Source organism: Pongo pygmaeus, chromosome 15 (genome assembly GCF_028885625.2).
Source record: "Pongo pygmaeus isolate AG05252 chromosome 15, NHGRI_mPonPyg2-v2.0_pri, whole genome shotgun sequence".
Lineage (NCBI taxonomy): Eukaryota > Metazoa > Chordata > Mammalia > Primates > Hominidae > Pongo > Pongo pygmaeus.
This window is the reverse complement of record NC_072388.2, coordinates 19,820,231-19,846,620: the sequence shown is the minus strand read 5'-3', so window position 1 is coordinate 19,846,620 and position 26,390 is coordinate 19,820,231. Positions and strand designations below refer to the sequence as shown.

The 26,390-nt window shown below is 39.5% G+C and overlaps 1 pseudogene and 1 gene segment (V, D, J or C); both read right to left on the bottom strand.

Moving 5' to 3' along the window:
- Window positions 1-5,908: 5,908 nt before the first annotated feature.
- Window positions 5,909-6,487, bottom strand: LOC129012909 (T cell receptor alpha variable 6-like). The segment is given in 2 exon segments: window positions 5,909-6,204; window positions 6,391-6,487. Coding segments are annotated over 2 exon segments (348 nt in total).
- Window positions 6,488-23,631: 17,144 nt separating this feature from the next.
- LOC129013220 (large ribosomal subunit protein uL4-like) lies at window positions 23,632-26,044 on the bottom strand (annotated as a pseudogene).
- Between the last annotated feature and the right edge of the window lie 346 nt (window positions 26,045-26,390).

The following is a 26,390-nucleotide window of genomic DNA, read 5'->3' as shown; positions in this document are numbered from 1 at the left end:
CAAATACATGCTGGGAAATACCTACCTGTATATAGTGTCCTGCATATGTCTATTGTGTTTACTTACAATTATCACATCATATGTTCCGTTTTCTAATTTGGAAAATATGCTTATCAAAAACATAACAGGTGTCTCCATGATCTATTGTTGCAGGTATCTCCAGAATCTACTAAAATCCAGGCTATGGCTGGAGTGCCTACACAGCAACATCTGTTTAAGCGGACTCTTCAGTAATTATATAACTCAATATCAAAGAACATTTTCACTGATTGGCTGGCTTCTATGTGCTGAGGTACAGGCAGCTGTGAATAATTTGCTTACTTACTATTAAGCTTCCACTCTGTTTCTTTTCCTCAAATGAATACCTTAATATAGGAATGATACATGACCAAGCTGCATCATCAGAAAACAGAGATTTCTAGGCTAGTAGTAGTAAATAGTGCTTAAATATCGGCATTGGGCTTCTGGTTGACATGGTTCAAATCTAACTTTTGTGCTGGCTAAGTCAGTGGCCCTTATTATGAATATTTTATATAGTGCCAGTAATAGTTTCATCATCGTAATAAAGAAATCTTCTCAGATATTGCTATGAAAGTTAAGTAACAATGTTTTGTAAAAATTTTAACCTGATACTTTACACGTGGTCAGTACTAAACAAATGTTAATAATTACTAGTTTCAGATAGAAACCAATTTTCATTCTTTGAAACAAATACATAGCAATGTGAAGACAGAAATACAAAAAAGAGGTTTGTTTTATTTTTGTTTGTTTGATTTGTCATTTTAGGAACAAGAAGAGTTTCTGATGTGTGACCAGTAAGGGCTTCAAGGCAGGAGCTGTATTTTACACAGCATGTAGTGAAATGCCTGGAGCACAGAATATGCCTAACAATTATTTATTGATAGATGCATGTAGTCCAGAATAGCATTATATACTATAATAAAGTTTCATACTTTTTTATTGTAATACAATACATGATAAACAACATCCAACTGAAGCAGAATGTCTTACCTCCTAACAGATTTAGAAAACAGCAACATAGTGAGGTACATTCCAGTTAATAAAAATAAAAGTTGCTGGGTAGGAAGCATACAGCAGAGAAGAGAGATTTCTGCATCAAGACACTAACATCTATAATAAAAAGATAGACCAGCGGGGACAGGAACCTGTAAAATCATGAGAAGTACAGGATGGACCAGGCTCATCAAATTTCATGACGGTTAGACACAGCCTCCCTACAGAACTTTAGGGAGACCAGCTTAGAATAAAGGGAAAGAAACCCATTTCACAGGGGAGCTAATTAGACATGGAAACTGTCTCCTCAAAAAGCAGTACAGCCTGGCAATATGAAGAGCTATGAAAATAAAACTGGAAAAGTCCAAGGATGGAAATCAAAAACAGGTCTTTAATTATAAAAAGAACATTCATGACTTTCCACCGTCTTTATCTTAGTATTAGTTTTAGACACAGTGACTCCATTGTCTAGATGAGCCATAGGTCATAATTTTCTAGTAATAGAATGCTGAGATAAAAATAAACATAGTTCCTGCTCTCATGGAACACAAACTCATCTAATAATAGCTAATAGGAAGGTGTTTTGAGAACTTACATAAAGAAATTTTATCTATTTGAAAACTGGGTGAAGTGTCAAGGAAGGTTTTTCCAAGTGACAACTGAATTGAGATCTCAGGGAAAGAATGAGGGAAAATTCCAGGCAGGGAAAATGGTATCTTGGAAAACTCCAAGGCAAGGGATATCTGGCACTTTCAAGGAAATAAAAACTGACCTATGGGATGGGAGCATAAAAGAATGAAAAGGGCATTGCAGTGAAAATTAACTAGAGAAGAAGTAGGGAGCAAACCAAGGAGGGGTTTTGGTAAGGATTTCGGCCTTTGATAAACACAATAGGAAGGCTTAAGAGTATTTTAAGCAGGGAGATGATAGGATTAAATTCACATTTTTAAAAATATCTTGGCAGGCTAATGTATTAAATAGATCACAAATGCAAAAGCTAAAGTAGATACAGACATAACAATTAGAAGGCTACTGCATTCCTCCAGGTGGTGGTGACAGTGGAAAATAGACAAATATGAGATATTTAAGAGGTTAAAAATATCAACAAAACTTTTTATTTCTCTTTTTTCTTCTCACACTTGTCAACCTAACTTAATTCTCGTCTTTTTCTTTTGCTCAAGTGGTGACTTAACTAGTTTCCTGTTTCTTGGGTTGGTTCAACTTAAATCAACTAAATAGTTCAATTTAAATAACTAGAAAATCTTATTAAAACCAGAAGAGTTGGGAGGAAAATAAGGAAAGCAAATAGTTGCACGATATTTACTTAAATGTAGTTATTCTTTCTATTTTACCACAGCATGCTCAAGATTCTTAGCTTAACTTTTAGACTCTGAGGTGGAAGCAAATTTCCACACATAGGATATTTTTCAGTTGGAACAACTGGCAAGACATTCCAGAATTTTCATAAATCCTTGTGGTTGCATGTGGACAATGGTGTCACCTGTGCAAAGAAATAAAATGAAAGATTGTTTTGCCTTAAAAAATATTTTGTACGGTAATCCTGTTTTAATCAGAGACCTCCAATAAACTCATAATCTCTAAATTTTGGATCATCTTTCCTAAAAAACAAAAATCTCTGTTTCCTCTGCAATGGTGCTTATGAAAACAATGAATAAATTGTGCTGTATCAAAGAAAAGAAAGAAATCTTTCCAGTAAGAAGGACCCATGGTTGAGTTAAAACAGTACCCTAAAGACATCAGAATTCTTTTCCATACAGAGAAGTACACTAATAATAATCTATGAATTAATAATAGGTATTATTAATTAATATATGCATTAATAATAATGCATAGATTATTTTATTAGACCATGTAAAAGAGCTGGCTCTAAATCAAGATTTTTTTACCATACCAAAAGTCATCAGGAATAGACTCAAAGTCCAAAATCAAGAATCCAGACCCCCACCTACAGCACTCAAAAATTTGGAGACCCAAAAATTTGGGTTTTTAAGGATAATTTGGTGGGCAAGGGGCTAGTGATTGACAAATGCTGGTTGGTTGGGTTGGGGATGACATCACAGGGAGTTGAAGATATCTTCTTGTGCTGAGTCAGTTCCTGGATGGGATCACAAAACCAGTTGAGCCAGTTTACCAGTCCAGGTGGCACCAGCTGGTCCAGCAGGATTTAGAGTCTGAAAAATACCTTGAACACCAATCTTAGGTCCTAGGATAGAGTTGATATCTATAGGAGCAAGTGGGGAGGTTACTAATGTTGTAACCTTGCCTGCATAACTCCTGAGTCACAATTTCTAATCTTATGGCTAATTTGTTAGTTTTACAAAGGCAGTTTTGGTCCCCCAACCAAGGAAGGGGTTGTTTGGGGAAGGACTATTATCATCTTTGCTTTAAGGTTAAACTATAAACTAAATTTCTCCCAAAGTCAGTTTGGCCTACACCCAGGAATGAACAGGACAGCTTGGAGGTTAGAAGCAAAATGGAGTCAGCTATGTCAGATTTCTCTTACAGTCATAATTTTGCCAAGGTGGTTCATGCTCTCCTAGATAACTGTATGACTTCCTCCCCCACTTTCTTCACATACTTATTCAAAAGAACTACCATGAATCCCTCCCCACATTTAAAATTCCAACTGGAGACAGTTCCACCTCCACATTTCCCATCCCCATTACCCTGACCTACTTTTCCCATAGTACTTACTGTCTTCTAACACACTATATTATTTATTACATTTTTTGTTCACTCTGTTTTTTCAATAAAATGTAAGCTCCAGGAGAGCCAAAGCTTTTGTCTATTTTATTCATTGAGGCATCCCTACTGTATATAGCAGTGTCTGGCACATAGCAGGTACTCAATAATATTTGTTAATGTCTCTGGTTTGTGAAATACAGATCATTTATATATTTACATACCAAATTATTTCAAATAGATTTTGAGGTGATTAGTAAAAAGATTATAGAAATAGAACATGAAAAGATATATTTAATGCTCAGAGGAGAAAATTTGGCTTTTAACTTCCTGAAAGAAATGAAGGAACCAACTATAAGCAAGTGTCTGTTGAATTTCTAGTGCACTGGTGTACCTGCCACCACAGTAGTTGCATTATATATATTTTTATAATTTTATGTATTCTTAACAATAATCCTATGAGGTACTTCTATTACTAGCATTTCACAGGAGAGGAATTTGGTGCTCAAAGATCTAGAAACACTTCCCCAAGACAACACAGCCCAGTCATTGACTGGGTCAGAATTTTCCACCCATATGTTGCACTCCCACACCCATACTTTTGAATGCTGTACTGCCAGTTGTAATTTATATCCCCCATTTATTACAAAGGGAAAGGCATTCCAATTCCTGTTGGAGAAAATTATTTACTCCATTCTAAATTCTCCTACATTCAATCATTTCTTAGGTCTGTCCTCATCTCTGGGCCTGAGCTGTTGAACAATCCCTCATCCTTCTCTCAGCCCCCTGTTCTGACATAACTCTCATCCATATTCAAATTATATGAATCTTTTCTAGTTCATTGCCAGAAATGGGAGGAAAACTCCTCCCAAACAGTAATTAAGTCATAATAATATTCCATCTATTCTCAATTCCAGGGAGTTTATGAACCTTCAAGATGTCCAACTATGGTTAACAATCTCTGCATTGAACTCTCCTTCTCTCTGACTATCAAATCCCAGATGCCAGTGACTCAGAGCCCATTATTTTCTTATTCCTAGCTGTCTCTATTTTATTAATGGTGATTAAAAGAAGGGACTTCTTGTCCTCAAATTGTATTTTTCTAGATGTATGGTTTTCTTCCCCTATTATCCTACATATATTCTCTCTGCACCTCTTCCTACACTCAAACACAAACAGCTTCATGATCATATCATTTTGGCAGTGACTGTATGTGGCCCAAAGCAGACAGAAATAACAGCCCTAGCCTCAAACAGAGTTAGTCAAAACCCACAGATTCTGCCATGTTAGTAACTGAACATGTCATGACCTATGGGATCTGTCTGTCTTGGCAATAATCTAAAAATAGATCAAGAAAAAAGATAATACATAGATGACAGAAATTGATAGAAATGGCAATGCAGGCAATAATAACGGAGAAGTCCTCAACTCAGAACCCATGCCTAACATGAGAAGGTGTAAGTTCTCTTTCTTAAAAGAGTTGTACAACCCAGGCATGGTGGTGTGTGCTTGTAATTCCAGCTACTCAGGAGGCTGAGGCAGGAGGATCACTTAAGCCCAGGAGTTGTGGGCTGCAGTGAGCTATGATTGTACTATTGCACTCCAGCCTCCAGCCTGGGTGACAGAGTGTGACCCTGTCTCTTAAGAAACAAATGAAAAAAAAGACTTGTATATTGACCTACTCACTGATGCCACATACATAGTAAACAAGGGCTCTAAATTTATCTCTGCAATGCCATGACTTATGGCATGTTTTCCAATATAGCATGGCTATCCATTCATAAGATGAGCAATTTTTAAAAAGGTCAATTTTTTATCGTTATCATCATCATCATCATTATTCAGTGTTCAGTTTGGGAAGGGACTCAAAATTGTTTGGATTATTTTTTCATCTAGAAGAATCCATGTTTTAATGCTTAAGTGTAATGTGTTTAACTCCATAAATTTATCATGCTGTTCTAGGCTAGTCACAAAAACTAAGCAGAATTTATGTGTTTTTTAAAAGCAAATCCTCCCTCCTTTCTCTGAAGAATTCTTTAGAGCATTTGTTTGTTTGTTTTGAAAAATGCCCTTTCAAGTAACGCCCCCCATTCTGTCAGGAGCCGTGATTAGCCTTTGGGAGACAGCACAGCCATGAGCTCTGATTCTAAGAGTTAGCAGAGTTTGGGTGCAGGAAGCAGCTGCCAGGGCACTACTGTGTGTCTAGAGCACAGAAGTAGGTAGCTGAGTCTGCAGGCTGGGAGGCTGTGATATGAAACAAACTCTGTTTAAGGGTGGTATCAAAGGTGACCTTCAGTCTTTCTTTCCTTTCTTCTTTCTCATTTTCACGTATGAGTAGCAAGAAAACAGGGCCTCTTCCTGGATCTTGTCGGTACCACTGTAAGTATGTTGGAGAATAGTTTGTATAGTTGCAGGTCACGGTGGCCGTTTTACCCTCCTGAATGTTCAGGGCCTCAGAATTCTGTTCTATCTTTTGGCTCTTCACCCCTAGGCAGAAACACAACACCAAAAGTAGGAGGGTTAGTCACTACACTGACACTCTTGAGTCTATTTTCCTCCCACAACCCCAGATATAACCAAACATGAGGAAGAATGGATCCTAGCCCTTCCCCTTCATCCTATGCACTGCAGCCCTGGATCTCTGTCTCCATCAACAGGAAATCTCCAACTCACAGTCCACTTGAAGCCACAAAATCAGCAAAACACCTCCGAGGAATGACTCCATTCGTCTCCCCAAATGTGGCTTGAAATGTAGACCCAGCCTTCTCAGCCAAAAAGCCATTCTGTTTAGTTTGATAGGTGTTACTGGGGTTCTTCTATCCCTAGAAGGAAGTTCTGGCCTTCCTATCCAGCCAATCAATGGCAAGCCTGTTCAGCCCCTTACACATACTGCTAATTCAGCTATGCAGTGAACTTCGTTACAAATCTGAGAAAGGCTCTGAGGGGTAGGAAATACTGCCCTCTTGTGTTCAGAAAGTTGTTATACTAATGGAACGTGCTCCAGCTCAGGGCTTCTAAAACTTAATTATGTATGCAAATCACCTGGGGATTTTGTTAAGCTGTGAATTCTGTTTCATTAGGTCTGAGGTGGGGCTGGATATTCCACACTTTTAACAAGTTTACTGGTGATGCTGATACAGCTGGTTCTCAGACCACACTTGTAAGTAACAAGTCCAGAAGAATGCTAATTGAGTTTCAGTACATAACATGGAATTGACAATATTAATTCTGGACACAGGTCAAATGATCAAGTTTTCCAAGCTCTTCATTTCACTGCCCAGTTGAACTACTCTGTCGTTCCTGCCACAGTTGCAGATGTCATGTGCTCTAGATAATGTAAAACACAGAAAATGTATGGCTGAATTCCAGGAAGCTTTCCCAGATCTAGGGAATGGGCCTTCCCACAGGTAAAAAAAGTATTGCTTTGACTTCAAAAGGCCTTTTTTCTTTATCTTGTTGGGCTATAATAAGTAGACATTCAGTTTAAATTCAGCGAGAATTCAAACGAGTAAAGGGTTTTTTTACCCCTAGAATACCCTCTGAGAGGGTGTTTAAAATTATTTTTAAAATACAGCAGCCCTCTGATTACATATCAGAAATTCTTTCTTTTCTACTTTTTAATGCCAGGATGGATGTATTGTAGTCACTTCCTTAGATGCATTTATGCCATTCCATGGAGAGATCAATGACAGCTGAACAGATGGACGGACGGAGAGAAGAAAGAGAGAATGGGCTAGAGTGTAGCAGGAAATCAAGTTGGAAGGAGAATTCAGGTCTAGAAAACAAAAGATTTTGAATGCCAGGATTCATTTGTAGGTTATTTGTTAGCAAATAAGGAACTTTTGAGGCTTTTGAGGAAGTAATATTATGAAAATGGAAGTCCATATACTGGACATTCTATTCTGTTAACATTCTATTAATTAGGCTGCTTATCTACAAGAATAATTTGGAGAAGTATGTTGATAGACATCATGAAAGAATAGTTAAGAGTTTGTGTTCCAGCCTCAAACAACTCTGGCTTTGAAACTCTTCCTTTTAATCTCTGAGTGAGCTTGAGCAAGCTACTTAATGTCTCTAAGTATGAATTTCCTTATCTGTAAAATGAGGATATCACTAGAATGCATTGGCTAATGTATATAAAATGCTTTACATAATGCATCAGACACAGTAAGAACTGAATAAATGTGAACTGTTAATATAAGAAAAGGAATCCAATAGTGGCTGCAAAACCAGTCAGAAGGTTATTGCTGCTTTCTCATTGTGAGGTATAGGTGACTGAACCAGGTCATTGAATTTCAGAGCTAAGAGTAATTTTAGAAAATTTACAGAATATGGTGGATTGGTAAGACTTTTAATCAACTAAGGCATATTTTGGAAAATTTATAAAAATACAATGAAAGAGAAAATCACTACTTACCTTATCAAGCAAAGGTATGCATTATCAATATCTCAGTGCGTTTTTTCCCAGCATTTGCACTATTCAGATTTTTAAAAAGTGGCAACGATATCTTGATTCTTTTTAATTATTACTATTCAATAATCATTATAGATTATCTTTGTAAACACCATTTATTTGGTGCATAATATTCCATTTGGGTCATTAAGCCTTTCCCTTAAAGATGAGACATTTTGGTTTTCCATTTTGAGGTGGTATACATAACTCTCCAAATACCTTTGTAAATAATTATTATATGCATTTAGAGTTTTCCCAAAGACAGATTATCTAGAGAAAATTATTACAATGAAGAAAATGAATATTTTTTAGATTATTGTCATGTTTTTAAATTACTTTTTAAAATGGCTTACAGGTTTACTCTCCCACCAGAGCAGTATGTTTCACTGCATTTTTTCCAAATTATCTCTCTTTCAATTTGCTATTCCTATAATTTCCTAAACTCTTTTTTTGTTTTTTTTTAACACTGCATACAAATAGAAGTATTTCTTTCTTTTTTTAAAAAACTTTTGGTCCTTTTTTTATTATACTTCAGGTTCTAGGGTACATGTGCACAATGTGCAGATTGGTTACATAAGTATGTATGTGCCATGTTGGTTTGCTCCACCCATCAACTCATCATTTACATTAGGTATTTCTCCTAATGCTATCCCTCCCCCAGACCCCCACCACCCAACAGGCCCCAGTGTCTGATGTTCCCTGCCTTGTGTCCATGTGTTCTCGTTGTTCAACTCCCACCTATGAGTGAGAACATGCGGTGTTTGGTTTTCAGTCCTTGTACTAGTTTGCTGAGAATGATGGTTTCCAGCTTCATCCATGACCTTGCAAAGGATATGAACTCATCCTTTTTAATGGCTCCATAGTATTCCATGGTGTATATGTGCCAGATTTTCTTAATCCAGTCTAACATTGATGGGCATTTTTGTTGGTTCCAAGTCTTTGCCATTGTGAACAGTGCCACAATAAACATACGTGTGAATGTGTCTTTATAGCAGCATGATTTATAATCCTTTGGGTATATACCCAGTAATGGGATCTCTGGGTCAAATGGTATTTCTAGTTCTAGATCCTTGAGGAATCACCACACTGTCTTCCACAATGGTTGAACTAATTTACACTCCCACCAACAGTGTAAAAATGTACCTATTTCTCCACATCCTCTCCAGCATCTGTTGTTTCCTGACTTTTTAATGATTGCCATTCTAACTGGCGTGAGATGGTATTTCATTGTGGTTTTGATTTGCATTTCTCTGATGACCAGTGATGATGAGCATTTTTTCATATGTCTGTTGGCTGCATAAACATCTTCTTTTGAGAAGTGTCTGTTCATATCCTTTGCCCACTTTTTGATGGGGTTGTTTGTTTTCTTCTTGTAAATTTCTTTAAGTTCCTTGTAGATTCTGGATATTAGCCCTTTGTCAGATGGATAGATTGCAAAGTTTCTCTCCTATTCTGTAGGTTGCCTGTTCACTCTGATGATAGCTTCTTTTGCTGTGCAGAAGCTCTTTAGTTTAATTAGATCCCATTTGTCAATTTTGGCTTTTGTTGCCATTGCTTTTGGTGTTTTAGTCATGAAGTATTGTCCTATGTCAACACATACGACATGCTATGTCCTGAATGGTATTGCCTAGGTTTTCTTCTAGGGCTTTTTTGGTGTTAGGTCTTACATTTAAGTCTTTAATCCATCTTTAGTTAATTTTTGTATAAGGTGTAAGGAAGGGATTCAGTTTCAGCTTTCTACATATGGCTAGCCAATTTTCCCAGTGCCACTTATTAAATAGAGAATCCTTTCCCCATTGCTTAGTTTTGTCAGGTTTGTCAAAGATCAGATAGTTGTAGATGTATGGTGTTATTTCTGAGGCCTCTGTTGTGTTCCATTGCTCTATATATCTGTTTTGGTACCAGTATCATGCTGTTTTAGTTACTGTAGGCTTCTAATATAGTTTGAAGTCAGGTAGCGTGATGCCTCCAGTTTTGTTCTTTTTGCTTAGGATTCTCTTGGCTATGAGGGCTCTTATTTGGTTCCATATGAAATTTAAAGTAGTTTTTTTCCAATTCTGGGAAAAAAGTCAGTAGTAGCATGAGGGGGACAGCACTGAATCTATAAATTACTTTGGACAGTATAGCCATTTTCACGATATTGATTCTTCCTATCCATGAGCATGGAATTTTTTTTCCATTTGTTTGTGTCTTCTTTTATTTCTTTGAGTAGTTTTTTGTAGTTCTCCTTGAAGAGGTCCTTCACATCCCTTGTAAGTTGGATTCCTGGGTATTTTATTCTCTTTGTAGTAATTGTGAATGGGGGTTCACTCATGATTTGACTCTCTGTTTGTCTATTATTGGTGTATAGGAATGCTTGTGATTTTTGCATATTGATTTTGTATCCTGAGACTTTGCTGAAGTAGCTTATCAGCTTAAGGAGATTTTGGGCTGAGACAATGGGGTTTTCTAAATATACAATCATGTCATCTGCAAACAAGAACAATTTGACTTCCTCTTTTCCTATTTGAATATCCTTTATTTCTTTCTCTTGCCTGATTGCCCTAGCCAGAACTTCCAACACTACGTTGAATAGGAGTGGTAATAGAGGGCATCCTTCTCTTCTGCTGGTTTTCAAAGGGAATGCTTCCAGTTTTTGCCCATTCAGTGTAATATTGGCTGTGGGTTTGTCATAAATAGCTCTTATTATTTTGAGGTATGTTCCATCAATACCAAGTTATTGAGAGTTTTTAGCATGAAGGGCTACTGAATTTTGTTGAAGGCCCTTTCTGCATCTATTGAGATAATTATGTGGTTTTTGTCATTGGTTCTGTTTATCTGATGGATTACGTTTATTGATTTATGTATGTTGAACCAGCCTTGCATCCCTGGGATGAAGCTGACTTGGTCATGGTGGATAAGCTTTTCAATGTACTGCTGGATTTGGTTTGCTAGTATTTTACTGAGGATCTTTGCAGCAATGTTCATCAGAGATTTTGGCCTAAAATTCTCTTTTTTGTTGTCTCTACCAGGCTTTGGTGTCAGGTTGATGCTAGCCTCATAAAATGAGCTAGGGTGGATTCCTTCTTTTTCTATTGATTGAAATAGTTTCAGAAGGAATGGTACCAGCTCCACCTTGTACATCTGGTAGAATTCGGCTATGAATCCATCTGGTCCTGGACTTTTTCTGGTTGGTAGGCTATTAATTATTGCCTCAATTTCAGAACCTCTTATTGGTCTATTCAGAGATTCAACTTCTTCTTGGTTTAGTCTTGGGAGGGTGTATGTGCCCAGGAATTTATCCATTTCTTCTAGATTTTCTAGTTTATTTGCATAGAGGTGTTTATAGCATTCTCTGATGGTAGTTTGTATTTCTGTGGGATCAGTGGTGACATCCCCTTTATCATTTTTATTGGGTATGTTTGACTCCTCTCTCTTTTTTCTTTATTAGTCTTGCTAGCGGTCTATCAATTTTGTTGCTCTTTTCAAAAAACCACCTCCTGGATTCATTGACTTTTTGAAGGGTCTTTCATGTCTGTATCTCCTTCAGTTCTGCTCTGATCTTAGTTATTTCTTGCCTTTTGCTAGCTTTTGAATGTGTTTGCTCTTTCTTCTCTGGTTCTTTTAATTGTGATGTTAGGGTGTCAATTTTAGATCTTTCCTGTTTTCTCTTATGGGCATTTAGTGCTATAAATTTCCCTCTACACACTACTTTAAATGTGTCCCAGAGATTCTGGTATGTTGTGTCTTTGTTCTCATTGGTTTCAAAGAACATCTTTATTTCTGCCTTCATTTCATTATGTACCCAGTAGTCATTCAGGAGCAGGTTGTTCAGTTTCCATGTAGTTGTGTGGTTTTGAGTGAGTTTCTTAATCCTGAGTTCTAATTTGATTGCGCTGTGGTCTGAGAGATAGTCTGTTATAATTTCTGTTCTTTTACATTTGCTGAGGAATGTTTTACTACCAATTATGTGGTCAATTTTAGAATAAGTGTGACGTGGTGCTGAGAGGAATGTCTATTCTGTTGATTTGGGGTGGAGAGTTCTGTAGATGTCTATGAGGTCCGCTTGGTCCAGAGCTGAGATCAAGTCCTGGATATCTTTGTTAACTTTCTGTCTCATTGATCTGTCTAATATTGACACTGGGGTGTTAAAGTCTCCCACTATTATTGTGTGGGAGTCTAAGTCTCTTTGCAGACTCTATAAATTTGTTTTATGAATCTGGGTGCTGCTGTATTGAGTGCATATATATTTAGGATAGTTAGCCCTTCTTGTTGCATGGATCCCTTTACCATTATGTAATGGCCTTCTTTGTCTCCTTTGATCTTTGTTGGTTTAAGTCTGTTTTATCAGAGACTAGGATTGCAACCCCTGCTTTTTTTTTGCCTTCCATTTTCTTGATAGATCTTCTTGCATTCCTTTATTTTGAGCCTATGTGCATCTTTGCATGTGAGATGAGTCTCCTGAATACAGCACACCAATTGGACTTGACGCTATCCAATTTGCCAGTCTGTGTCTGTTAACTGGGGCATTTAGCCCATTTACATTTAAAGTTGTTATTGTTATGTTTGAATTTGATCCTGTCATTATCATGTTAGCTGGTTATTTTGCCCATTAATTGATGGAGTTTCTTCATAGCGTTGATGATCTTTACCATTTAGTATGTTTTTGCAGTGGCTTGTACTGGTTGTTCCTTTCCATGTTTATTGCTTCCTTCAGGGGCTCTCGTAAGGCAGGTCTGGTAGTAACAAAATCTCTCAGAATTTGCTTGTCTGTAAAGGATTTTATTTCTCCTTCACGTATGAAGATTAGGTTGGCTGGATATGAGATTCTGGGTTGAAAATTCTTTTCTTTAAGAATGTTGAATATTGGCCCCCACTCTCTTCTGGTTTGTAGGGTTTCTGCAGAGAGTTCCACTGTTAGTCTGATGGGCTTCCCTTTTTGGGTAACCCAGACTTTCTCTCTGGCTGCCCTTAACACGTTTTCCTTCATTTCAACCTTGGTGAATCTGACAATTATGTGTCTTAGGGTTGCTCTTCTCAAGGAGTATCTTTGTGGTGTTCTCTGTATTTCTTGAATTTGAATTTTGGCCTGCCTTGCTAGGTTAGGGAAGTTCTCCTGGACAATACCATGAAGAGTGTTTTCTAACTTGGTTCTATTCTCCCTGTCACTTTCCAGTACCCCTGTCAAACGTATATTTGGTCTTTTCACAGAGTCTATATTTCTTGAAGGCTTTGTTCATTTCTTTTCACTCTTTTTTCTCTAACCTTATCTTCTTACTTTATTTCATTAATTTGATCTTCAATCACTGATATCCTTTCTTCCACTTGATTGAATTGGCTATTGAAGCTTGTGCATGCATCATGAAGTTCTTGTGCCATGGTTTGGAGCTCCATCATGTCATTTAAGGTCCTCTCTACACTGTGTATTCTAGTTAGCCATTCATCAAACCTTTTTTCAAGGTTTTTAGCTTCCTTGTGATGGGTTAGAACATGCTCCTTTCACTCAGAGAAGTTTGTTATTACAGACCTTCTGAAGCCTGCTTCTGTCAACTCATCAAACTCATTCTCTGTCCAGTTTTGCTCCCTTGCTGGAAAGGAGCTGCAATCCTTTGGAGGAGAAGAGGCACTCTGTTTTTTAGAATTTTCAGTTTTTCTGCTCTGGTTTCTCCCCATCTTTGTGGTTTTATCTACCTTTGGTCTTTGATGTTGGTGACCTACAGATGGGGTTTTGGTGTGGATGTCCTTTTTGTTGATGTTGATGCTATTCCTTTCTGTTTGTTAGTTTTCCTTCTAACAGTCAGACCCCTCAGCTTCAGGTCTTTTGGAATTTGCTGGAGGTCCACTCCAGACCCTGTTTTCCTGGGTATCACCAGCAGAGGCTGCAGAACAACAAATATTGCTGCCTGATCCTTCCTCTGGAAGCTTCATCCCAGAGGGGTACTCACCTGTTTGAGGTCTCTCTCAGCCCCTACTGTGAGATGTTTCCCAATCAGGCTACACGGAGGTCAGGGACCTGCTTGAAGAGGCCGTCTGTCCATTCTTGGAGCACGAATGTCATGCTGAGAGAACCACTGCTCTCTTCAGAGCTGTCAGACAGGGACGTTTAAGTCTGCAGAAGCTGTCTGCTGCCTTTTGTTCTACTATGCCCTGCCCCCAGAGGTGGAATCTATAGAGGTAGTAGGCCTTGCTGAGCTGTGGTGGGCTCCACCCAGTTCATGCTTCCTGGCTGCTTGGTTTACACTGTGAGCTACTCAAGCCTCAGCAATGGCAGATGCCTGTCCCCCCATCAAGCTGCAGCATCGCAGGTCAATCCCAGACTGCTGTGCTAGCAGTAAGCAAGGCTCTGTGGTCATGGGACATGCCGAGCCAGGCACAGGAGGGTATCTCCTGGTCTGCCAGTTGCTAAGACTGTGGGAAAAGAGCAGTATTTGGTCAGGAGTGTACCATTTCTCCAGGTACAGTCTGTCATAGCTTCCCTTGTCTAGGAAAGAGAAATCTCCCCTGACCCCTTGCACTTCCTGGGTGAAGTGATGCCCCACCCAGCTTCGGCTCACCCTCTGTGGGCTGCACCCACTGTCCAACCAGTCCCAATGAGATGAACCAGGTACCTCAGTTGGAAATGCAGAAATCACCCGTCTTCTGCATCAATCTCACTGGGAGCTGTAGACCAGAGATGTTCCTATTCGGCCCTCTTCCTTGATAGGTTTTTAAAGTTATTTGCTTTCACTTTTGTGAATACCAGTAGGTTTAAACATTTCCCATATGTTTGTGAACCATGTGGCTTTTCCTTGTGCAAGTTGTCTCCTTGTATCTTCTGTATATGTGTCTATTTATTCATTACTGTTTTACATTTTTTTTTTTTTGAGACAGGGTCTGGCTCTGTTACCAGATCATCAAGGCTAGGAAGAAACAGCATCAACTAATGAGCAAAATAACCAGCTAATGTCATAATGACAGGATCGAATTCACACATATCAATATTAACCTTAAATGTATATGGGCTAAATGCTCCAATTAAAAGACACAGACTGGCAAATTGGATAAAGAGTCAAGACCCATCAGTGTGCTGTATTCAGGAAACCCATCTCATGTGCAGAGACACACATAGGCTCAAAATAAAGGGATGGAGGAAGATCTACCAAGCAAATGGAAAACAAAAAAAGGCAAGGATTGCAATCCTAGTCTCTGATAAAACAGACTTTAAACCAACAAAGATCAAAAGAGACAAAGAAGGCCATTACATAATGGTAAAGGGATCAATTCAACAAGAAGAGCTAATTATCCTAAAAATATATGCACCCAATACAGGAGCACCCAGATTCATAAAGCAAGTCCTTAGAGACCTACAAAGAGACTTAGACTCCCACACAATAATAATGGGAGGCTTTAACACCCCACTCTCAACACTAGACAGATCAACGAGACAGAAAGTTAACAAGGATATCCAGGAATTAAAATCAGCTCTACACCAAGCGGACCTAATAGACATCTACAGAACTCTCCACCCCAAATCAACAGAATAGACATTCTTCTCAGCACCACACCACACCTATTCCAAAATTGACCACATAGTTGGAAGTAAAGCACTCCTCAGTAAATGTAAAAGAACAGAAATTATAACAAACTGTCTCTCAGACCACAGTGCAATCAAACTACAACTCAGGATTAAGAAACTCACTCAAAACCGCACAACTACATGGAAACTGAACAACCTGCTCCTGAATGACTACTGGGCACATAGTGAAATGAAGGCAGAAATAAAGATGTTCTTTGAAACCAATGAGAACAAAGACACAACATACCAGAATCTCTGGGACATATTTAAAGCAGTGTGTGGAGGGAAATTTATAGCACTAAATGCCCACAAGAGAAAGTAGGAAAGATCTAAAATTGACACCCTAACATCACAATTAAAACAACTAGAGAAGCAAGAGCAAACATATTCAAAAGCTAGCAAAAGGCAAGAAATAACTAAGATCAGAGCAAAACTGAAGGAGATAGAGACACAAAAAAACCCTTCAAAAAATTAATGAATCCGGGAGCAGGCTTTTTGAAAAGATCAACAGAATTCATAGGCCACTAGCAAGACCAATAAAGAAGAAAGAGAGAAGAATCAAATAGATGCAATAAAAAATGATAAAGAGGACATCAACACTGATCCACAGAAATACAAACTACCATCAGAGAATACTACAAACACCTCTACGCAAATAAACTAGAAAATCTAGAAGAAATTGATAAATTCCTCAACACATACACCCTCCCAAGACTAAACCAAGAAGAAATTGAATCTCTGAATAGATCAAAAACAGGTTCTGAAATTGAGGCAATAATTAATAGCTTACCAACCAAAAAAAGTCTAGGAAGAGATGGATTCACAGCAAAATTCTACCAGAAGTACAATGTGGAGCTGGTACCATTCCTTCTGAAACTATTCCAATCAATAGAAAAAGAAGGAATCCTCCCTAACTCATTTTATGAGGCCAGCATCATCCTGATACCAAAGCCGGGCAGAGACACAACCATAAAAGAGAGTTTTAGACCAATATCCCTGATGAACATCGATGCAAAAATCCTCAATAAAATACTGGCAAATTGAATCCAGCAGCACAAAAAGCTTATCCATCATGATCAAGTGGGCTTCATCCCTGGGATGCAAGGCTGGTTCAATATATGCAAATCAATAAACATAATCCAGCATGTAAACCGAACCAAAGACAAAAACCACATGATTATCTCAATAGATGCAGAAAAGGCCTTTGACAAAATTCAACAACCCTTCATGCTAAAAAACTCTCAATAAATTAGGTATTGATGGGATGTATCTCAAAATAATAAGAGCTATCTATGAAAAACCCACAGCCAATATCATAATGAATGAGCAAAAACTGGAAGCATTCCTTTTGAAAACTGGCACAAGAGGGATGCCCTCTCTCACCACTCCTTTTCAATATAGTGTTGGAAGTTCTGGCCTGGGCAACCAGGCAGGAGAAGGAAATAAAGGGTATTCAATTAGGAAAAGAGGAAGGCAAATTGTTCCTCTTTGCAGATGACATGGTTGTATATCTAGAAAACCCCATTGTCTCAGCCCAAAATCTCCTTAAGCTGATAAGCAACTTCACCAAAGTCTCAGGATACAAAATCAATGTGCAAAAATCACAAGCATTCTTATACACCAATAACAGACAAACAGAGAGCCAAATCATGAGTGAACTCCCATTCACAATTGCTTCAAAGAGAATAAAATACCTAGGAATCCAACTTACAAGGGATGTGAAGGACCTTTTCAAGGAGAACTACAAACCACTGCTCAATGAAATAAAAGAGGATACAAACAAATGGAAGAACATTCCATGCTCATGGATAGGAAGAATCAATATCGTGAAAATGGCCATACTGCCCAAGGTAATTTATAGATTCAATGCCATCCCCATCAAGCTACCAATGATTTTCTTCACAGAATTGGAAAAAACTACTTAAAGTTCATGTGGAACCAAAAAAGAGCCCACATCACCAAGTCAATCCTAAGCCAAAAGAACAAAGCTGGAGGCATCACACTACCTGACTTCAAACTATACTACAAGGCTACAGTAACCAAAACAGCATGGTACTGGTACCAAAACAGAGATATAGATCAATGGAACAGAACAGAGCCATCAGAAATAATGCCACATATCTACAACTATCTGATCTTTGACAAACCTGACAAAAACAAGCAATGGGGAAAGGATTCCCTATTTAATAAATGGTGCTGGGAAAACTGGCTAGCCATATGTGGAAAGCTGAAACTGGATCCCTTCCTTACACCTCATACAAAAATTAATTCAAGATGGATTAAAGACTCAAACATTAGACCTGAAACCATAAAAACCCTAGAAGAAAACCTAGGCATTACCATTCAGGACATAGACATGGGCAAGGACTTCATGTCTAAAACACCAAAAGCAATGGCAACAAAAGCCAAAATTGACAAATGAAATCCAATTAAACTAAAGAGCTTCTGCACAGCAAAAGAAACTACCATCAGAGTGAACAGGCAACCTACAAAATGGGGGAAAATTTTTGCAACCTACTCATCTGACAAAGGGCTAATATCCAGAATCTACAATGAACTCAAACAAATTTACAAGAAAAAAACAAAGAACCCCATCAAAAAGTGGGCAAAGGACATGAACAGACACTTCTCAAAAGAAGACATTTATGCAGCCAAAAAACACATGAAAAAATGCTCATCATCACTGGCCATCAGAGAAATGCAAATCAAAACCACAATGAGATACCATCTCACACCAGTTAGAATGGCAATCATTCAAAAGTCAGGAAACAACAGGTGCTGGAGAGGATGTGGAGAAATAGGAACACTTTTACACTATTGGTGGGCCTGTAAACTAGTTCAACCATTGTGGAAGTCAGTGTGGCCATTCCTCAGGGATCTAGAACTAGAAATACCATTTGACCCAGCCATCCCATTACTGGGTATATACCCAAAGGATTATAAATCATGCTGCTATAAAGACACATGCACACGTATGTTTATTGTGGCACTATTCACAATAGCAAAGACTTGGAACCAACCCAAATGTCCAACAATGATAGACTAGATTAAGCAAACGTGGCACATATACAGCATGGAATACTATGCAGCCATAAAAAATGATGAGTTCATGTCCTTTGTAGGGACATGGATGAAGCTGGAAACCATCATTCTTAGCAAACTATCGCAAGGACAAAAAACCAAACACCGCATGTTCTCACTCATAGGTGGGGATTGAACCATGAGAACACATGGACACAGGAAGGGGAGCATTACACACCGGGGCCTGTTGTAGGGTGGGGGGAGGGGAGAGGGATAGCATTAGGAGATATACCTAATGGTAAATGATGAGTTAATGGGTGCAGCACACCAACAAGGCACATGTATACATATGTAACAAACCTGCATGTTGTGCACATGTGCCCTAGAACTTAAAGTATAATAAATAATAATAATAATAAAATTAAAAAAAGAAATCATAAAACACATGTAGAATATGCCTATAGAGAAGATACTATCGGCAACAAGGGTAATTTTTTGAAAGCAAATGTTTTATGGTCTCCACAAAGTTTCAAAAATGTAATTTTGATGTAATATAAAATAAAGCTGAAATGATAAAAAAAAAAAAAAGAATTGTTGAATATTGGCCCCCCACTCTCTTCTGGCTTGTAGGGTTTCTGCAGAGAGATCCACTCTTAGTCTGATGGGCTTCCCTTTGTGGGTTACCCGACCTTTCTCTCTGGCTGCCCTTAACATTTTTTCCTTCATTTTGACCTTGGTGAATCTCATGATTATGTGTCTTGGCATTGCTCTTCTTGAGGAGTATATTTATGCTGTTCTCTGTAATTCCTTAATTTGAATGTTGGCCTGTCTTGCTAGGTTGTGGAAGTTCTCCTGGATAATATCCTGAAGAGTTTTCCAACTTGGTTCCATTCTTCCCATCACTTTCAGGTACTCCAGTCAAATGTAGATTTGGTCTTTTCACATAGTCCGTTATTTCTTGGAGGTTTTGTTGGTTCCTTTTCATTCTTTTTTTCTCTAATTTTGTCTTCTCACTTTATTTCATTAAGTTGCTCTTCAGTCTCTGATATCCTTTCTTCTGCTTGATTGATTTGGCTATTGATACTTGTGTATGCTTCACGAAGTTCTCGTTCTGTGTTTTTCCTCTCCATCAGGTCATTTATGTTCTTATCTAAACTGGTTATTCTATTTAGCAATTCACCTAACCTGTTTTCAACATTCTTAGCTTCTTTGTATTGGGTTATAACATACCCCTTTAGCTCAGAGGAGTTTGTTATTACCCACCTTCTGAAGCCTACTTCTGTCAAGTTGTAAAACTCATTCTCCATCCAGTTTTGTTGCCTTGCTGGCAAGGAGTTGTGATCCTTTGGAAGAGAAGAGGTGTTCTGGTTTTTTGAATTTCAGACTTTTTGTGCTGGTTTCTCCCCATCTTTGTGGATTTATCTACCTTTGGTCTTTGATGTTGGTGACCTTCAGATAGGGGTCTCTAAGTGGACTTCCTTTTTGTTGATGTTGATGCTATTCCCTTCTGTTCATTAGTTTTCCTTCTAACACTCAGGCTTCTCTGTTCCGGGTCTGCTGGAGTTTGCTGGACATCCACTCCAGACCCTGTTTGCCTGGGTATCACCAGCAGAGGCTGCAGAACAGCAAAGATTGCTGCCTGTTCCTTCTTCTGGAAGCTTTGTCCCAGAGGGCACCTGCCATATGCCAGCCAGAGCTCTCCTGTATAAGGTGTCTGTTGGCCCCAACTGGGAGGTGTTTCCCAGTCAGGAGACATGGGGTCAGGGACCCACTTGAGGAGACAGTCTGACCCTTTGCAGAGCTCAAACACTGTGCTGGGAGATCCACTGCTCTCTTCAGAGCTGTCAGACAAGGACATTTAAGTCTGCCGAAGCTGCCCCCACATCCACCCCTTCCCCAGGTACTCTGTCCCAGGGAGATGGGGGTTTTATCTGTAAGACACTGACTGGGGCTGCTGCTTTTTTTTTTCAGAGATGCCCTGCCCAGAGAGGAGGAATCTAGAGAGGCAGTCTGGCCACAGCAGCCTTGCTGGGCTGTGGTGGGCTCTGCCCAGTTTGAACTTCCCAGCAGCTTTGTGTACACTGTAAGGGTAAAACCGCCTACTCAAGCCTCAGCAATGGCAGATGCCCATCTCCCCACCTTGAGTGTCCCAGGTCAAACTCAGATTGCTGTGCTGGCAGCAAGAATTTCAAGCCGTGAATTTTAGCTTGCTGGGCTCTGTGGGGGTGGGACCCGCTAAGCCAGACCACTTGGCTCCCTGGCTTCAGCCCCCCTTTCCAGGGGAGTGAATGGTTCTGTCTTGCTGGCGTTTCAGGCACCACTGGCGTATGAAAAAAAATTCTGAAGCTAGCTTGGTGTCTGCCCAAACAGCCACCCAGTTTTGTGCTTGAAACCCAGGGCTCTGGTGGCATAGGCACCGGAGGAAATCTCCTGTGGGTCTGTGGGTTGTGAAGACCATGGGAAAAGCACAGTATCTGGGCTGGAGTGCACCATTCCTCATGGCACAGTCCCTCACGGCTATCTTGGCTAGGGAAGGGAGTTCCCTGACCCCTTCTGCTTCCCAGATGAGGCAACACCCCACCCTGCTTTGGCTCACCCTCTGTGGGCTGCACCCACTGTCTGACCAGTCCCAGTGAGATGAACCGGGTACCTCAGTTGGAAATGCAGAAATCACCTGCCTTCTGTGTCAATCTTGCTAGGAGCTACAGACCAGAGCTGTTCCTATTCAGCCATCTTGCCAAGTCTATATCAAAAAAACTTATTTTTAAAAAGACAGATATTGGCCAGGTGAAGTGGCTCACACCTGTAATCCCAATACTTTGGGAAGCTGAGGCAGGTGAATCACTTGAGTTCATGAGTTCAAGACCAGCCTGGCCAACACGGAGAAACCCTGTCTCTACCAAAAATACAAAATTAGCCAGGCATGGTGGCAGGCACCTGTAATTCCAGCTACTCAGAAGACTGAGGAAGGAGAATCGCTTGAACCCAGGAGGCGGAGGTTGCAGTGAGCCAAGATCACACCACTACACTGCAGCCTGGGCAACAGAGCAAAACTCCATCTCAAAATAAATAAGTAAATAAATAAATAAAATAAAAAAGACATATTCTAGTTTTGGACATGTTCAATTTAGTGGGCATCATGATACCAGAAAAAGTGAAACACCAAGCCAGAAATAAGAGAAAGCTACATTCTGTTGGTTTTTATCTAGCTACATCCATATTGAGGATGAAGTCTGCTGATATGTCAGTACCCATTCGGTATTAAATAATGATGAGTACATGCCAGGATCATGCTAGGTGTTTCACATGCATTATTTCAAACATATTGATGGATCCGTGTATTCAGTGCATTTTACCTAGCCCCTTTCCTTAAATGTCCATTGGTAAAACATTAAAAACAGTGAAATACACACAAGTGCCGGATGCTAGGAGTGGCACAAGTCATAGCCCTAAAAACTGAACAACTTTTTAAACATATTATAAAGAAGATAGACTTAAAGGATAGTCCAGTTAACCCATGTGTTACTGCCTACATGATAAAAGCTCACCTGAGACAGCCCTAAGGACAAATGAGCAATTAGACTAACACTTATAAAGCAGTGGCAGGGGTCCTGGGAAATAGAGAGAGATCAAAGAGTAAAATAATAAAGGGTAATTCTGATCATGAATTATATGAGGAAGAATTAGCTTCCACTTGATGATAATGATGATGATGATGATGATAGCGAGTACAAAGTGAAAAACTAAACACCAACTATCTCTATAAGGCATTACAGAAAGTAAACATCTGTTTTTAAACAAAATTTTTAATCTTAGAAACAAACGGCCGGGCGCAGTGGCTCACGCCTGTAATCCCAGCACTTTGGGAGGCCGAGGCGGGCGGATCACGAGGTCAGGAGATCGCGACCATCCTGGCTAACATGGTGAAACCCCGTCTCTACCAAAAAATAGAAAAAATTAGCCGGGCCTGGTGGTGGGTGCCTGTAGTCCCAGCTACTCGGGAGGCTGAGGCAGGAGAATGGCGTAAACCCAGGAGGCAGAGCTTGCAGTGAGCCAAGATCGTGCCACTGGGCAACAGAGCAAGACTCTGTCTCAAAAAAAAAAAAGAAACAAACTATGGTTTGTTTGCATGCCATTAGAGGAATACCAAATAGCATCACTGTCATTTTTAAGGAACCAAACCACTGAACTTAGGTCACCAAACTACTCTCCCTGTTAGAATGATACAATCATACAAAGACATGGTAATATAAAAGCAATTCAGGCACAGAAGTGGATATCACTATGGACCTCTCCAGCAAGTTCTCCAACTGGCATCTAAATATGAGTGATGTACCATTCGTACTAGCAAAAGACATCCTGGCTTCTGGCTTGGCAAATAATTCCAAATCAACCCTGACCTCCTTATCTGCTCCTGGAAGATTTAATAAATCCCAATATCATCAGTGCTGAAAGAAACCTTAACACACAATGTTAGAAACACGTAACTTTCCCTTTAAAATGCTGTGAAAAATAGAAAAAAAAAATGAGATGAATGAAAACATTCAGCACTTCAAGGAGGAAGAAAGAATGAGAGGAAAAGAGCATAAGTGATTGAGGAAACAAATTATTTCTAGAACAGAAGAAAAAATAAATTTCTAGAAAATTTAAAACTTCCTACATGTAAGAAACTATTTAAAGGGTAACACCTGAGTTCAGAAAAATACTGTCTTTTACCAGAGATATATGGGACGATCATAGGAGAAATAAAATGCTGGCTTATAAAATCACTCACAAAATCATTTAAAAATTTATTTTTATAAGATTGGGGAAATGTGAAACATTCAGATTAGAATATACTATTAAATTAAAATACAAGTCTGTGTGATCCTAATTTTTTTTCCTCACTGCCTCTTTGATTAGGTCTTTATTCAAAAGAAGCTGTTCAAAATGATTTGACTTTTATGGAATAATCAAATTTTAGAGTTTATGCAGCAGGCTTCTTTTCCTCCATAGTAGATCTCTTTTCTGCCGGCTTCTTTTCAGCTGCTGGTTTCTTGGTAGCTGCTGCCTTTTTTCCCACCAGAGGCTTCTTCTGCTTCTTAACACCAACAATGGCCTTCTCTCCTTTCTTACCTAACACAGGCTTCTTGCCTACCACCCCCTTCTCATCTGATTTGGCTTCTAGTGCTGCTGCTGCCGGCTGCTGCCTTACCCATCCAGAGCTTGTGATTCCTGGCCTATCGAAGAATGGTGTTCCGGCGCATGATCTGTGCGTATGGGTTTGGCTTCAACATGATTCTCAGATTTTTCAGTGGGTTCTTTAGGACTTTGCGATGACTCTTTTTGCAAGGTGCTTGAAGGGCTCTCTGGGTCTCTGGGCTTTTTAAGATGCTGCTAAGGTCTGTATTGATCATCTTGTGCATGGGAAGATTGTAGTTACTCTTGAGGGAAGCAGCTTTATCCCAAGTGCCAGAAAATTCATCTAACTTCCAGAAAGCACTTTGAGTCCAAATGCAGAAAAGTCCCACATGCCCACCAGGAGCAAGTTTCAAAATGTTTGGTTTGCTTACACTAAGCATAGTAATTCCAGGGATGTTTCTGAAGGCCTTGACGATACCATTATCCTCATTATAGATGATGCGGGGCCCCTGCGCTGGATACGGTGATGGTTTCTCGTTTTGCCCTTGCTGGATCTCATTTGCTGAGAGGCATAGAACTTTTCGATATCATTCCAGGCTTTAAGTTTCTTAAGACGCAAAACAGCCTCCTTGGTCTTCTTGTAGCCTTCAACTTTATCTTCGACTACCAAAGGAAGTTCAGGACGTTCCTCAATATGATGACCCTTAGACATAACCAGTGCTGGTAAGGCTGAGGCAACCAGGGCAGAAGAGATGACATACCGTTTTGGGGTTGTATTCACTCTACTATGCCAATGGAGCCAGGTTTTGGTTGGTGCAAACATTCGGCCTCCACGACACGTTTCCAAAAGCTCCCTGGCCAGAATGGTGAGTCCCACCACCTCGAACTCTGGGAATTCAAGCTGCAGCTCTGCCAGTACTCCAAGACTCAACACTGGTTTGATGACCTGCTAATTCACTGACAGCATAGGACTGTCTGTTGTTTTTGCACAAGTTGGTGTGAACAAAGTTCACAATATCTGGTCAAATAGGAGCCTTGAATATGGCAGACAAAGTGACATTTTTTGCCAGATGACTCTCCCTTCTCAGAGTACGTGACATCAGTGGGCAAGCACATGCCATGGCAGAGAGAGGAGAGAGCCACTGCTCCTCTCACCCCAGCTGCTGCCACTGGAAAAGTGACCTTAATTTTTTTTAATGAAGAAGGAATAGTAAATGTTAGCTATGAATTATCTGCATGATAGGATTATAAGACATTTTGATTTCCTATTTTATAATGTCCTGTTTTTTCCTATACCATGCAGTTAATATATTTATAGTTAGAAAAAGTTAATAAATACTAATGTTAAAAGATAAGAGACTCCATCAAGGAGAGGATTCTCTGACACCAAGATGTCCTTGGTAGGGGAGAAATCATTCAGATGACTTTATGGCACCCATAAAGTCAACCCTAAGACCAGGATATCAACTAAGAAATCATTAACTCCCAAAAAGAGTTTAATCAAAATGTTCTGAAAATTATTAAGTCATTTTGAAACTAACCTTTTAAGATGTTTTGTAATGTCCATACATTAAAAATACAACACAGCAAGATCTCTGACTTAAAGGTAAAGGAAATACAGTGTGGCTTTAGTCCCAGGTGCAGGTTTGGGTACAGGATACAGGTGCCTGAGAAGCAATGTGTATGCTCTGCACAGAAGTAGATAGCTGAGTCCCCAGTCTGGGTGTCTGCAATGCGCAGAGACAGATGTTTATCCTTCTTATTCAATAGAACAGTGAGTCTTTGGTCTTGTTTCAGGTCCATATTTGAAAAAATATATGTCAGCAACTGGAGACCTGCTCCAGGTTCTTGCTTATACCAATATAAGTAGGTGGAGGAGCTGTCTGTGTAAGTGCAGTTTATAACAGAGCTGTCTCCCTCTTGGACACTCAGGAAAAGAGTCTGCTCCACATCCTCTCCTCTACTCATACCTGTGCAAAAGGAAAAGTCAGACAAGATCATCAGGTCATCATTCTCTAGAGTTTGCTTTTTTATTTTTTTCACTGTAGTAACTTCAGGCATTCTGGAAAAGACCAGATGAGACTCCTCCCCAGACTTCTAATGAATATTTACTAAACACTCTGTTCCCCAAAAGCTCTCGACTTACAGTCCAGCTGCAGCCACAAAAACAGGAACAAAGATCCAGTAAGTGTCTTCATTGTTCTCCCCACTGGGACCTGCAATCTCCAGCCAAGAAAGCTATATTATCAAGTATCTCTTCCTTTCCTCCAAAGCACTATGGTTTCTTAAACTGTCCACAGAGGCATCTGCTTCTGTCATCAGCCTACTCACAGAAGTCAACCAGAAGGATCCTTTCATACATTCTACATGAGCAGAGAAGCTCTGCCACCTTGTGGTCAGATCCCCAAACGCTAAACCAGTTATCTTGTATCTGTGGGAGATTCTGGCACATGAAACAGCAGAAGGCCAAATAAAGTAAATTCCAAGTGTACCTCCAGTCAGAAATTATGTGGATTAGCAGACAGAAAAAGTGCAAATGTAGGT